The sequence below is a fragment of the Macaca fascicularis genome, chromosome 10 (genome assembly GCF_037993035.2).
Source record: "Macaca fascicularis isolate 582-1 chromosome 10, T2T-MFA8v1.1".
Classification (NCBI taxonomy): Eukaryota; Metazoa; Chordata; class Mammalia; order Primates; family Cercopithecidae; genus Macaca; species Macaca fascicularis.
The window spans coordinates 29,986,421-30,002,468 of NC_088384.1; the positions used below are offsets into that span (position 1 = coordinate 29,986,421).

The 16,048-nt window shown below is 40.8% G+C and overlaps 1 protein-coding gene, 1 long non-coding RNA gene and 1 gene segment (V, D, J or C); 1 reads left to right on the forward strand and 2 right to left on the reverse strand.

The window, feature by feature from the left end:
* LOC102119992 (immunoglobulin lambda-1 light chain) overlaps positions 1–16,048 on the reverse strand; it is a 306,764-nt gene that overhangs the window by 147,528 nt on the left and 143,188 nt on the right. The window lies entirely within an intron of this gene.
* The window catches only part of LOC123567284 (uncharacterized), a 103,376-nt gene that overhangs the window by 23,290 nt on the left and 64,038 nt on the right, over positions 1–16,048 (forward strand). The gene's annotated exons all lie outside the window — the stretch shown is intronic.
* LOC135965246 (immunoglobulin lambda variable 4-3-like) lies at positions 9,733–10,302 on the reverse strand. The segment is given in 2 exon segments: positions 9,733–10,081; positions 10,212–10,302. Coding segments are annotated over 2 exon segments (369 nt in total).

The window sequence follows — 16,048 nt, forward strand, 5'->3', positions numbered from 1 at the left end:
TAGCCAATAAACCTAAGTTGAGTAGAAATAAAAAATACTGCCCCTCCCCTGCATGAGCTTTATTTCATGGTGGTTGTAGATGACTCCCTGTATGACCTCAATATTAAAAAAAAATTGATGATTATTGTTTTGGAGCCTAAAATAGGGTTCATTCTGGAGAATGTTCCATGTGCACTTGAGTAGATACATATTCTGCTGTTGTTTTGTACAGTATTTTGTATATATCTGTTAGGCCTAGCTGGTTTATAGTGTTGTTCAATATCTTTATTTCTTGTTAATCTTCTGTCCAGAAATTCTATTCTTTGTTCAAAGTGGGGTATTGGAGTCTCCAACTTACATTGTAGATCTATATAGGTTTTCCTTTAAATGTGTCTAACTTCACGTATTATGAAGTGCTATTGTTTGGTGCGTATGTGTGCATAACTATTATATCTTCTTGATTAATTGACCAGTTTATCAATAGGGGATACCCCTTTTCTGTCTCTTGTGGCCGAGATTAACTTAAAGTCAATATTGTCTGATACCCCTATAGTCACAACAGTTTCTTCTTTTGTTACTACTATCTTTTTTACTCCTTTCACTTTCATTCTATTTGTGTCTTTGGGTCTAAGTTGATTCTCTGTCAATACCATGTAGATAGGTCATAACTTTTTTTTTTACTTTAAAAATTTTTTTGTTATTTTTGCCTTTAATGGTGAATCTAATTTATTTGTATTTAAGGTAATCACTGATAATGGAGCATTTCTGTCAATTGGTTGTTTTTTACATGTCTTTTATATTTTTGTTGTTTTTGTTCCTAAATTGTCCCAATACTTGGCTTCCATGTGCTCTGTTGTTTTTTTCACTAGAGTCTATTTTGTTTCCTTCTTCATTTGTTTTTTCTTTATATACTCAATTTAGTTTTAGTGGTTACCATTGTAATAACAATTAACTTCTTAAAATTGTTAGAACTGCTATCAACTCAGTCCCGATTATATCCATTAATTCTGTTCCTATCCAGGTCGATTCTCTCTCCTTCTGTATGTCATTAATGTCACAAATAAGATCTTTATACTTTTTGTGCCTATGTAGGTGGGCTTTATAATTATTGAATTTTTAACAATGTACTTATAAATGATATAGAAAACACAGCAGTTCCATACCAAAAATACAACAGCAGTAGCTTTATATTTACAAGAGATCTTTAATTCTTCATACGTATTCAAACTATCTAGGATCCTTTCTCAGACTTAAGGACTTCCTGTAGTGTTTCTTGCAGTACAGGTCTACCAGGTCTACTAAATTTTGCCTATCTGTGAATATCTTGTATTATTTTTTGTTTTAGAAGTTTTGTTTGACTGCATGTATAATTGGTAGAGAATATGTTTTTATAAATCATTTCTTGATCATCTTACTGCTTTTTGGACTGCTTTGTTTCTAAAGAAAGACCAAATGTTAATATGAATGGGAATCTATTGTTTGTGATAAGTCTCTTTCTTTTGCTGCTTTCCATGGTTTTCTTTTGTATTTAGTTTTTGATGGTTTGTGCATATTGTGCCTCACTATGCATTTCTGTAAGGTTAACCTGCTTACATCCATTGAGCTCCTTGAAAGGATGAAGTCGTATCTTTCATCAGTTTTGGAAGTGTCTAGCCATTATTTCTACCTGTACTTTATACTTTCTTTCCCCTCTCTTCTTCAGAGTCTCCCACAGTGTGTACATTGGTATCCTTGATGATGTACCACATGTCTGTTATGCTCTGCTCATTTTGTTCATTCTGTTTTTTTTTTTTTTTTAAATTTTGTTCTCATGGTGTGTAATTGCCATGATGTGTCTCTGGGTTTATTGATTATTGTTCTGCCTGCCCAAACTACTGCTGAACTCCTCTGGTAAAGTTTTGATTTCAGCTGTTGAACTTTTGAGTTCCAGAATTTCTACCTGGCTCCTTTTTATAACTTTTTTGTCTTTATTGATATTTCTTACTTGTTCAAATGTCATTCTTCTGATTTCCTTTAGTTATATTCCTATGATTTCATTTAGCTTTTCAAACATATATAGATGGTTAATTTGAAGTACTTATGTAGTTTATCTAATGTCTCTGTTTCCTCGGGAATATATTCAATTCTTTAATTTTTTTCCCCATGAATGGATCATGCTTCCTTTTTACTCTGCTTTGTAAGTTTTTGTTGAGACCTGGATGTAAATGTGTGATGTTGTAACTCTCAAAATAAGGTTGTCCTCCTTCTCTTCCTTGGCTGATGTTACTGAAGGGTGCAGTTGTTCATCTGTTTAGTGACTTTTCCAAAATAATGTTGAAATTTTTCAATTTCTGTCCAGTTACGTCTGTGGTCAGAAATTGTCCTGATGTAATTTTATTATGCTTGTTTTTTTTTTTTTGAAACGGAGTCTCACTCTGTAGCCCAGGCTAGAATGCAGTGGCGTGATCTTGGCTCACTGCAACCTCCGCCTCTTGGGTTCAAGCAATTCTCTGCCTCAGTCTCCTGAATAGCTGGGATTTCAGGCGTCCGCCACCACGCCCGGCTAATTGTTTTGTATTTGTACTAGAGACGGGGTTTCACCATCTTGGCCAGGTTGGTATTGAATTCCTGACCTCGTGACCCACCTGCCTTGGCCTCCCAAAGTGCTGGGATTACAAGTGTGAGCCACTGCACACGGCCACTTGTCTCTTTCTTTATCAATACTTCCCTGGATTCTACAAATGTGGGACTACATTTCATCATTTTAATATGATTAACTCTGATGTTTCTTGCCAATTCAGTAGTTATTTCACAGGAAGAACCATTTCCTGGAGCTTCCTACTCTATCATGTTCCATGATGGGACTCTGATAGCAGATGTTTTTGTCTCTTTTGTTCACCAATACATCATAAGCACTTAAATAGTATCTGGGAGAGTTCATTGAGTTGGTCTCAATTCATATTTGTGGTATGTATAAAAAATAATGAGCTGATAGTTTTTGCTTATTTCCCACAAGTTGGCCCTGTGGTAGCAATGTTTTACATATACAATTACCTTGCTTTTTATTGTCATGTCTTATTCAACATATGTGGTCTCAAATTTTTAAATGGTATTTTAGTCCAAATCTGTGATTTAAAAAATTTCTGTCTACATACACCTAACCATTGTAGACACCTCACATGATCGTTCGCTGCTCCCATGGTGTTACCAACTCTGGCTTGAACTCCACCCTTTTTTCTTAATTAGCATTGAGAAATCCTAGAAAGTCTTTTGTTAGGTGAATAAAATATTTAGACCCATGATTTGAAATTCCCCCTCTGAAAGAATCAATGGGAAAATCTAAAATTAGTGTCACTTATTTCAATAGCCCTCTGCCAGATGTCTACAAAACAACTATGCAGAAATCCAGTAAAGATGTAGATTTGAATAGTTAGCCAACTTATCCTAATTGAATTTGTAAAAAATTACACCGACAACAGCAGAATACTCATGTTTTCAAATACATATGAAACTTTTTTATGATAGTCCATATTCTAGGTCATAAGTCAAATCTTAGTGAATTTCTATAGAAGATATGATTTAATGCTGAAATAACTACTTAAAATGGATTATTACCTGATGAACTATGAGAAATCAATTATTTAAGCAGAAAAGAACAAAAAATTATGTAATCCATGAGCTAAAGAAAAAACACAAGATAAATTAGAAGATACTAAGCATTTAAAACATAAAGTGACAACATATCAAAACTTAAGAAATGCAGCTATTTCAGTGCTTTGAAGAAAATATATTGCACTTAATGTTGGAAAGAAGAAAGAAGAAAGTTCTAAAATGAATTATCTAAACGTGTCCCCCATAAAACTTAGCAAAAGGAGAGCATTTAAATTCAAATTAAGAAAAAGAGAAGGTAATAGTAAAGAACAGAGCCAAATATTAATGAAACAGAAAACTGAAAAACAATAGGCAACCTCCAAAAAACAAAACTTGATTCTTCAAAAAGATAAATAAAATGTATTGATAATAGTTTTAGGTAGACTGACCAGGAAAACATGAAAGAAAGCACAAAGCACTAAAACCACGATAAAAGAGTGCCATGGCTACCAACTTTACAAAAGCTGAAATAGTTACAGAAATTATTAGAAGCAATAAATCCTGAAAGCATAGGACTTAAGTGGCCAAATTCAAAACTGACACAGGAAAAAATAGAAAATCAAATAGATTTATGATACTTAAAGGTAGTTAATTGACAATTAAAAAGTCTTCCTGCTGAGAAAAGCCCACCTAGTTTTAAATTTTAAACCTCTATCAGGTTCTAGGTATTAGAGGCTGGAGAGAGGTAAGAATGTTGGTGAAGGTGAGGCATATTTCTTAGGTGTGTGTTACTCAGTGTGAATTGTCTTAGTATTGCTTTGCGGAGCCAACCAGAGGTTAGAGAGATTGTCCTTGATTTGGGCTTGGATTTTTGTGATTTAAAAATTTAAAGTAGGTTTTCTCTAGGCAGCAGATATAGTTGAGTCTTGCTGTTAATTTCAACCTGACAATATCTGCGTTTTAGTTGTGGTATTTTGACCATTTACAATTAAAGTAATTAGTAATCTAATTCTGCTGAAATATAACAACTTGCTCTTTGTTTTTTATTCATCTCACATGTTCATTATTTTTCCTTTCCTTTTACTGTCTCCTTTTAAAATTTATTTTTAGAATTATTTTTGAATATTATTGCTGGCTAAGTAATGGTTAATTTTAAGTGTCAGATTAATTCCTCCAAACATGTTTATTTCACTCTTTTTCTCTCTCACCACACACAAGCACACACACGCAGTCATGCACGCGCACACACACAGACATGCATATCTGATTTTGTTTTTGTATAGAATCCGAATACAGCTTAGTAGCCATAATCATTTTTGTTAAAAGGGTTTATTTTAATAATTGCTTTAGGTTTTATGGTACATATATAATTGATCAAAATCTGTCTTCAAGTGTGAGTAGATATTCATATGGAGTATAAAGACCATTATAACATGTTCGTAACTCCTCTCTGCATTTGTGCTGTCATATAATTTACTTTTGCTTTTATTATAAATCATAGTGTTTTCTTAACTAATTTTTCTTTGAACAGTTAGTTATCTTTTACAGACATTAACAGAATACAGGGGTTTCTATAGGTATCCATGTCATTGCCCTATCTGATGTTTTCATTTCTTTGTGTGAATTCACATTTCAATTTGGTATGATTTTCCATTCTGTCTAAGGGTGTCCTTTACCATTTCTACTGGCAAGAGCAATAGTGATCAATTCTGTAAGTTTTTTGTGTGTCTGAAAGCATTTTATTTACCCTCTGCTTTTGAATGTTGTTTCTGTTAGATAAAGAATTTAAGGTTCATGGGGTTTTCCTTTCAGCATTTTCAAAATATTGTTCCACTAGTCTTCTTGCTTACATGGCTTCTAAAGAGAGATGTGTTCTTAGAATTATACTGTTCAGTGGCTCTTCATTGCTAGATTTTATAATTTGATTATGATATGTTTTGGAGTTGTTTGCTTCATAATTCCTGTGATTCCGTTTTGTTGAACTTCCAGTTTATAGCAGTTTTTGATTTTCACCAAATGTGGAACATATTTGGCCATTTCTATTTTACCATATTTTCTACTCATCCTCCACCTTGTCTTTTCTATTCCATGGATTTCAATTATACATACTTTAGGTTGCTGTATTTGAGTATTTCTTCAGGCCAGGTGCGGTGGCTCATGCCTGTAATTGCAACACTTTGGGAGGTGGAGACAGGAGGGTTGCTTGAGCCCAGGAGTTCAGGAACAGCCTGGGCAACATAGGGAGACCCCTGTCTCTCAAAAAAATACAAAAATTTATCCAGGCCTTGTGGGACATTCCTGTAGTCCCAGAAACTCAGTAGGCTGATCTGGGAGGATCTTCTTGCTCTTTATTTTATATTTGTCTCATATACTCATTAGTTTTCTTCCCCTTTTGCTGTCTCCTTTTTTGATTGATTTTAAAAAATTATCTTTTTATCTCCTTGCTGGGTTAAGTGAGTTAATTTTAAGTATTAGATTGGGTAGGATATACACCAGATTGATTTTCTCAAATACCAGTATAGGAGTTGACATGAAGATAATTTTCAGATGTAATGAACACTTTAATTAGTAAACTTTGTATAAGCAGATTATTCTTCATAATGCAGGTGGGACTCATTAGTGAGCTGAATGTTTTTAGAACAAATACTGAGGTTTCCTGAAGTGCTTGCTGCCTTGCTAAATTTGGATGCAGGACTGCAACATCAACTCTTACTTGAATTTCCAGCCTTCAGCCTGACCAACATATTTCATCGTTGTCAGCTACCACAAACATATGATCCAATTCATCAAAATTAGTTTTTTTCATGTTCTTTTTGTCTCACCATATACACATATATATACTATTTGTATGTGTATATATACACCATACATATATGTGTATATATGTATGTACCATATATATGTGTATATATATATACACACACATATAATATATACATGCATATCTGATTTATATTGTTTCTGTGGAGAATTCTCATACAGCTTACTAGTCATAATTCTTTTTTTAAAAAGTTTATTTTAATGTTTACTTTAGGCTTTGTGGTACATATATCACTGTCTTCAAGTGTGATTATATATTCAGATGGAGTTGCATTATCTGATATTTTCTTTGTGTGAATTCGTATTTCAATTTGGTATGATTTTCCCTGTCCATGGATGTCTTTTGTCATTTCTAATGGCAAGAGTGACAGTAGTCAATTCTGTAAGTTTTTATATATCTGAAAACATTTTATTTATCCCCCACTCTTGAAAGTTATTATTGGTGGATAAAGAATTTAAGGCTGACAGGTGTTCTTTCAGTATTTTAAAATTATTGCTCCACTGTCTTCTTGCTTACATTGCTTCTAATGAGAAATATACTCTTAGAGTCATATGTTTAAGTCGCTCTTCATCACCAGATTTTATTAATTTTATTAATTTAATTCATTTGGAGTTGTTGGTTTCACGATTCCTGTGCTTCAGTTTCGTTGAACTTCTTGGATATACCAGTTTCTGGTTTTTACCAAATGTGGAACACATTCGACCATTATTTATTCAGATATTCTTTTCTACTCAGCCATACCTTTTCTATTCCATGGATGTCAATTATACATACTTAGGTTGTTGTATTTAAATTTTTTCTTTTTAGGCCAGGTGCAGTGGCTCACCCCTGTAATCTCAACACTTTGGGAGGCTGAGGCTGGAGGATTGCTTGAGCTTAGGAGTTTGAGACAAGCCTAGGCAACATAAGGAGACCCCGTCTCTACAAAAAAAAAAAACACAAAAATTAGCTGGGCATGCTGGTGCATGCCAGTATTCACAGCTACTTGGGGGGCTGAGCTGGGAGGATCACTTGGGTCTGGGAAGTCAAGGCAGCAGTGAGCCATGACCGCACCACTGCCCTCCAGACTGAATGACAGATTGAGACCCTATATTAGAGACAGGAACTTGCTGTGTTACCGAGGCTGGAGTCCAGTGGCATGATCATAGCTCACTCACCGCAGTCTTGAATTTCTGGGCTCTACCAACCTTCCTGCCTTGGGTTCATAAGTAGGTACGACTACAGGTGCAGGCCACGAAGCCCAGTTAATTTTTAAGTTTTTTTTTTTTTTTTTTTCATTTGTGGAGCTATGTTGCCTAGTCTGGTCTTGAATTCCTAGTTCTAAAAGATCCTCCCTCCTAGACCTCACAACGTGCTGGGATTATAGGTGTGAACCATTACTCCTAGCCAACCTCAGGCTGTTTGAAGTTGCCCTATAACTCACCTTCATTTTCTTTGTAAATATCTGATAATGCTTTCTTCATTTTCATCATTATTATTTCTTTATGTGCTGCATTTTGAATATTTTCTGGTGCTACATTATCAAGTTTGCTAATCTTTTGTTTTACGTCATCTAATCTGTCGTCAATCACATCCTGTATGTTTTAAAGTGACAGACATTGCAGTTATTAGCTGTACAAGCTCAATTAGTCCTTTTTTGTTATTCTATGCTTCTACTTAACATGTTCAGTCGTTCCTCTACTTCATAAAAAATTGGAATATGATGATAATAATAGTTTGTGTATCCACTCCTGATTTACCATCTAATGAGTCTGCCTGGAGGACTGGAGGGAAGGGCAGCCTGGGGGTCTCCAATCTGAATGAACTGGGCCAGACTTGCTGATGGCTGTGACCACAGTCCTCTTGAGGTTGAAGGGAGAGAATGACACAGATAGGAAAGTGAGATGCAAACCTCTTCCTATGTGCTGTGTCACTGTGAGATGAGAAGCAGGGCTGTCCCATGAGCAACAGTAATAGTCAGCCTTGTTTCCATCCTGTGCCGCGTTAATAACCAAGGTGGCCACGTCCTTTGATATGGAGTCAGAAAATTGCTTGGGAATGACTGAGGGCTGGCTGCTGTCGCCATAGATTAGCAGGGACCTGACCTGGCTTCTACTGGTACAAGTTTGTATCAGAGTCACCTATGCTATTTCCCTGGCAGATGATCATGGCCATACATCCTAAAGCCACAGATACTGCAGGCAGCTGAGTCAGCTGAGAGGAGGTCACACAGCCTACAAGAGGAGACAGGAGGCGTGAGACTGAGAATGAGGGTCTCATTCCCATAGCCCCACACCTGCATCACTCTCTGCACTGAGCTTAAGGTCAGGACCAGGCTGACCCCTGGTTCCATGGGGCTTATTACCTGGGAAGAAGCACCTATGCAGAGAGTGGGGAGGATGAGGAGGGGAGGGTCCAGGCCATGGTGGAGATGCCCCAGAGCTGTGCCTCTGATCCCACAACTAGACAGTGCGTTTCCAGGACTCTTACCACAGAAAGGGAAGGCTCTTCATGAAAATCTACTTCTCTTCCCGTTGTGGCCTTGTTGGGAGGCCCCTTGGTGAGCAGAGAAGGATAAGGGCTTAATTGAGTGTATAAAAATATGCCCTGACTCCATGTTCTGTACCCCGTTTCCTCAGACTGTCTCTGGTGTTGAGTGAGGAAGTGCTGCCCACACCATATTCATACACACACACCTCAGTTCATGTCTTAGGTATTCGTAGGCATAGGCAAGAACCCAGACATCTTCTCTGTTGATGTAAATATCCATGGGGAAGGAAGCTCCAACATAAATCCTTCTTGACGTGTTCTCATCGTGGACCTTAAAGTTTCTTCGGCGCTCACAGCCCTGTCTTGATCATCCAGCAGCTGGGCTGGATAATGGAGTTGAGTTGACCTTGAACAGGAGATAGTAGAAACAGGAGACATGCTGGGGGAGGTCAGAGTTCCATGATGAGACTCAGTGAAATTGCTTGTAGCATCTTGGAGATTATTATTTTTATATGTTAAAAAATATAAAAGTTGAACTCCCATAAATGGTGGGTGGCAGGTCAAGATCCATGTCCTTTCTTGGGGCAGAGCCTGGTGATGGAGCAAGGGCACAATGAGACACTGGGACACGGTCCTCTCATCCTAGCCACTCTGTCAGGGTCCTTTTCCTGCCTGGGCTGCTCTGGTCTTTCCCAGCATGGTCCCCATAGGTGGTTGTAGAGGAAACAGAAAGATGAGTTTTCAAAATGGCCTCCATCATGGCCTGCATCTGCCTCTGCCTAGGAGTGTCTTGGGGGAGGAAAGTCAGAGGTCTCGGGGTACTGGAGAGGAACCCAGGGCTGCTGACTCTGAGTCCCTGAGGAGAAAGGGGAGGTGGGAGGTTTTGGCCTCACTTCCCCTTCGTCTGTGTCACTGTGGCTCAACCGTACTGGCCATCAATCGTGTGGCACTCTCCACAGTAATACTCGGCCTCATCGTCAGACTGGAGGTTGGAGATGGTGAGGTAGCGGTCAGCCCCAGAGCTGGAGCCCAAGAAGCGATCGGGGATCCCATCCCCCTTGCTGTGGGTGCCATCACTTTTAACCTTCATTATATACCGGGGAGACCTCCCTGGTCTCTGTTGATACCAGATAATAAAGTAGTTGCTGTGCTCACTGCTCAGGGTGCAGGTGAGCTTGACAGAGGCTCCCAACGAGGCAGATGCAGACGGGGGCTGAGTCAGCACAGGCAGAGCACAGAGACCTGAAAACATAGAATTTCATGAATGATGCTGAATGCACAGGAGAACTGGAAAGAATGCCCCTGAGGACTGGAGTTATAATGGGAAAATAGCAGGGAAGGGGTTTCCCTGAGTTCCCTGGGATGTTCTGACCTGTGGAGAAAATGAAGGGCAGGAGGTAGAAGGAGACCCAGGCCATGGTTGGAGGGACTTCCAGGAGCTCTGCTCGAGGCTGCCCAGTGGCACCTGGACACTGTGAGCTCCTGTCTTATCCTCTTCTTGAAGCTCAAGAAGGGAGGAGCTTTGAATGCAAATCTGCTCTCCACTTTCCAGCATATCTGAGCTACTGTCTGAGCTCTGAGTCTGAGGACTTCATGTTGGCAATTTCTCAAGGTCAGAAGGGCCAGGTGGGTGTCATGAGTGGAGCATGAATTTTACCCAATAGAAGGGGCCTCAAAGGAAGCATCAGTCATGCCCTTTGCACTTGAGCCTACCAAGGAAGTCATTAGGGTCCTCAAGACAAGGCCCACAGTGCCCTCTAGTGCACACTGGAGGAATACCATCCTCCATGTATCAGGAGCTCAAGCAGAATAAGTGCTTTGAGGTCTTAGTATGTGCCAGGCCCTTTGGAGAGTGTTTTACAGGCGCCACCTCAACCACACATTCACAATAGCCCCACAGCAAGCAGAGGCTTAAGACACAACCTCTCCTTTAGTGTACTGATGGGAGAAGCAACATCAGGAGGTTACAAGATTTATTAAATCCTCCCAGAGAGTACTGAGTGGAGTCAGGATTTCATCCATCCTCAGAGCGTGACCTTCCACTCCTCCCTGCCCTGTCTCCTACCCCATGCCCCATCTTCTCCTCCCTCATCCAGGACCCTGGACCCACTCATCACAGCCCTACATTTAATAATCAGGTGCCCTGTCCTCTGAGTTCTTTGGACACAGGTATGGATGCTCCCTCTGCTCCCTTCAGGGCAAGGGACAGAGGAGTGTGTGTTAGCGGTGACATCGGGGACGTCCAGATGTGTGGTCATGCTCCTCATGCCAGGCTCCTCTCCAGGCAAGTTAGGATTAGGATTCCATTTCTAACAAGGTGAAGGGTATTGAATTTGGACAACTGTCACGTTAGATACTGAAGCGTTTTAACCTTAATAAATATGAGTGGCGGGAGAATATTTCCTACCTAATATCTTAGAGACATGTATTGCATTTCAGCCTAGAACTACTAAGGATGTGATGAAATGAATTCATTAACAAAACACTGGTTCATTAGAAATAGAAATAATGTGTGAAGCCCAAGGTGTCCGTGGGTACAGACAGACACCTCCACACATTGCACTTTGGAGTTTGGTGTAAAGAGAGAAGTGAGATAAGAGGAGGCCACATGACACCAATATGCCTGCTCCTGTAGTTGGCTGAGCATGTCACTGCAGCTCTGCCAAGCCCTTTCCAACCAATGCTTCCACTCCTCCTGTCACTTGACACCTCAGAGTCTCCACATTGTTTCCTACTGACCACTCAGGCAGGTCAGTTCTGACACCCTTGCTTGTGGGTCCTGATACAGGATTGGATGTAACTTGCTAAGACCACTCTGGGAAAATACACCTTCATAAAAATGATTGATGCTTGTGAGTTAGACAAAAACAGCCCTTTGTGAAGAATAGCAACACACTCACCTTCAATACTATATTCCTCATGATCAGCCCTGTTTCATCTAGATCTACGTGTAAACTATAACTTCCTACTTTTAGTTGGTTTTTTTTGTAAGTTTTCCCACTGCAAGGGATCCTTGGAGCACAATTCACAGAGACCATTGCCATCCATTCCACTGACCAATAGGAAAAAATGCCTTTGATGGCTCAGATTTATCTTCGAACTAGAATTTATAGTCCGTGTCTTTGAGAAGGGAAGAAGCATGAAACACATTGTAAACATTCCCTAGTTTCTGAGAGTCCTCTGTATTTCTACTTTGGTTGGAAAATGAAACAGCCATTCTTCCCTAGGAAGGCCCTCTGGGTCATAGGACTCTCCGTTGCCCCAAGCTGGTTCTAAGTAAGTACTGGAGGGGCTGTGATCCAAATGGACCATCATTCATGTGGATCTGCTCTGTCCAATAGAGCAATCATGAGTCCCAGGGAGCTGCTGAGTCCTTGAAATGTGGATAATTCAAGTTAAGATGTGATGTGGGGGTAAAACAAACCAGATTTTAAAAAGGTTTTAGGAAAATAACAACATGTCTCAATATTTTTAAGTTGATTACATACTGAAATAATATTTGGATAAGCTCAGTTAAAGAAAATATAATATGAAAGTTACTTCCACCCATTCTTTACTACTTTTAAAATGTGGCAACTGAAAAATTTTAAAGTCATTGAAATTATATTCCTTGTAGACTCCTCAGCACCAAAGAATTCCCACTGCACTGCAAATCACTGCAAATATGAGTTACTTGATTTCAAAAAGTACAGGGAAATCTCTGGAGTCTTAGGAAGATGCCAGTGTTTTACCTTAAAGCACAATGACAGGCCCACAGGGTGTTGTTAGAGAACAGGGTTTCTGAGACTGGAAGACCTCAGGGTCTGCCCCTGGGTCAGCCGCTTTCTAGTTCTGACATCTGGCAAGTTCCTTCTCCTTTCTTTGCCTTAGCTTTCCCATGTCTCAAAATCTGTATCACAGATTCTCCAACTGGAAATGGAGAGATAATGACAATATTTGGCTCATGGAGTGGTTGATATTGAGTGATTTAATAAATATAAATTGTTTTGAAGAGTGCTTGATAGGAAACACGTAAGAATGAATAATTAAACATTATTCCTCCTCCTACCATTTCTGCCCTAATCATTATCCTTATTCTTACGATAGTACGAAGGTAGTAAAGATAGGAGATAATTTAGGAAAACAGAAAAGTTTTGAGTTTGGGACATTTGGCACTGACAACCCTTCCTTTCAACACTCAGTGCACATGTACACATATGTACACACATACATGCACGATCAACACAGCTCACACATGGCACAAATTGTGCACAGCCTCCCAGCCTACTGTCCTGTTTAAGTGGGCTTTCAATTGCAGGGACCAGGACTGCTTCTCAGAGACATCACCAGGATGTGTCCCAGTAGGACTACAGCAAAATCCCTTTATAGTGTCCAGGCGCTGTGATGCATGTTACTCCCCCAGTTGCTTCTCTAGAGCTGGCCTTGCTTGTGACTTCCTGGTTCTGTGAGAAGGCACCCAGTTCCACAGAAACTGTCAAGATGATCTGCACATATTTGGCAATCAGTTTATGATCTGTGACTGTTCACAGTAGGCGGTGTAGAGACCTGAATGGGCAGATGGGGATTGCTGGCCAATAGAGCAGTGCTGGTGCCATGGAGGAGAAGAGGCCCTGGGGGCAGAAAGCAGGGTCACCTCACACTGTTTACTCCAGGTTATTCCGTTGAGGCACAAGGGGGCGTTTAATGAGCTCTCAGGATGGCAAGTCCATGGCAGAGCTGAGCTAGGCTTAGGACAACCAAAAACTGTCCCTGGGGGAGAGAAGCTGATAAGCTTAGTGTCCTAGGAACACTTGGTCAGGGAGGCAGCTGCACTGAGCCCCATGCACTGAAGAAAGGGGATCTTGCCTCATAGTCTGGCTGGGAGTCCATGAGAGAAACTCTTACCCACATGTCAGAGATTTGCTTACTCTGGTGATGGTCAGAGAGCATGGGTGGATCCTGGACATTCGGGGAATATTTTCAGCTGGTGGCTAATATAACTCATTACCCACCCTGGTTTGATTCCTCTGGAACCAGCGTGGGCATCTACTTGGGACAACTGGGAAGGTGAAGGAGTCCCTCTTTAGAAAGCAGGGGATGAGTCTCCCATGTCAGCATGAAAAGGATGAGAAGGACAACCAGAAAAGATGTCCCTCAAGATGGATGAGAGAGAAGTCATTTTTCAGAGGGCCTGGGGTCCTTCTGGTGTATCGGGTAGTGCCCCACCTAAGAGGTTGGTGGTGCATATCCCACCTGCAGAACCCCAAGGAGAGGCCTGAGCCATGGCAGACACACTGTTATGAATTTGAATTGCAGTCCCCTCAAATTCGTATAATGAGGTCCTCACTGCCAGGACCTCAGAGTGGGATTTTATATCAAAATAGGGTGATTACAGTTGAAATTAGTTAAGAAGAGGTCATACTGCAGTAGAGTACGTACCCAATCCAACACGACTAATGTCCTTATGAAAAGGGGAAACTGTGATGCAGACCTGCACAGGAGGAATACTCCATATGAATGTGAGGCAGAGAATAGGGTAATTCACCTCCATTCCAGGGAACAGCAAACACCTCAGCAGCCAGCAGAAGCTGGGAGAGGCATGGAACAGATTCTCCAGTGCTCAGAAGGAGCCAACCCTGTGGACGCTTGCATCTTAGATTCTAACATCATCTGCAGAATAGTGAGAAAATAAATTTGTGTTCTTTGAGCCACAGGGCTGTGCTACTTTGCTATGGCAGCCCTGGCAAAAGAATACATTCATCCCTAGGATCTCTGTGTTCAGGGCGCCTCCTGTAGGGCTGGGCTCCTCGCAGATGCTTTGGTCTCTATTATCACAATCCCCTGGCGAGGAGCCTTCCAATCCTGTGTTTTCTTCCCCTAAAGTGTCTGAATTTTTTTTTTCAAGGAGCCTGTCCCAGCCCTCTAGGCAGCAAACAGTGTCTCCAGTGACCTTAGACCCATCCCTCCCATATCTTATCCCTCTGGGTGCTGGTGGAATCTCTAATCAGACTCACAAGCCACTCTCCAGCTTCTGCTGGTCAGCAGAAGAATGAGGCCCTGGGCAGGGAGAGATGGCCAAGGATCCCTGGGCCAGAAAACCTTAAACACCCTTCACACGAATTCAGCTGCCCCTTCCCAGCCCGTGACTACATCACTCTCTCGTGGATGAAGTTGTAGCCCCTGGTTCTGCAAACCCCTTTGCTTTCCTCTCTGGTTGATGTCACATTGAAACAGTTTCCGAGACATTGGAAAAGGTCGCAGTAAAATGGCCAGGGATGCTCTCCTCAGCCCCTAGAACTCGATTTTAAGTCACTTAAGTCTTTCTTGTCCCTAAACTTCTCGAACTCTCTGCACTGCAGTTTCTCCATCTGAGGTGCAATTTCTATGAGTGACATCAGCAATAATTGCTGCCAACTCATGAGCAGCTAGGGTGTGTCAGGCTCTGTGTTAAACAACACTGTAAATATGATCATTAAACTCCTGCAGTATTTTTAGGAAAGAACTTGCTTTCTGTTTCCAACTGATTTCTGCACACACCAGCTCATCTTCACCTTCTGTCAGGAGTGGAAGCAGCTCGAGGTCCTCACTGGATGCTGATGCCCACTGTTGAACTTTACAGACATCAGAAGCATGACCCAAATAAACCTTTGCTTCTTTACAAATGACCCAACTTCAGATATTCTTTTTTAGCAAAAAGGACTGAGAGACATTAGTGAAGGAGAAATAAGTCACTTGTGCTTCTCAGAAGGTGCGTTATGTCAGTGTTTCTGCTGTGCATGAGTGAGGAGGGTGCATAGGAGCTAAGCCACCCAAAGTGTGTTCCTTGGAGGACCAGCATCAATCAACCTCAACTGGAGGCTACTGGCCACGGAGAACCTGGGGCTCCACTCAAACCTGCAAAGGCTGCACCTACAGCTTAACCAAACCCTGTATGGTTTGTGTACCCATTGAAATTTCATGTGCTCTGGTCTCAGCCACAATGGAAAATCTCACTTCCTCTGCCTTTGACAACAAGGTCTTATCTCCCTGATGTGCTCCCTAGGCCACCTGGGTTTGGTGGTTAACTGTCCTGCCCTCATTTAACTGAGCTTGATTCAGGTGCTACATGCTGTCATGATGCACAAGAGAGTTTTAAGAACAGACGTTTTTACAGTCCACGTGGGTGATATGTTGGGAGGAGACGATGCCCCAGTGAGTTGTCCAGAGAGAAACAGATGGTTCATGTCATTT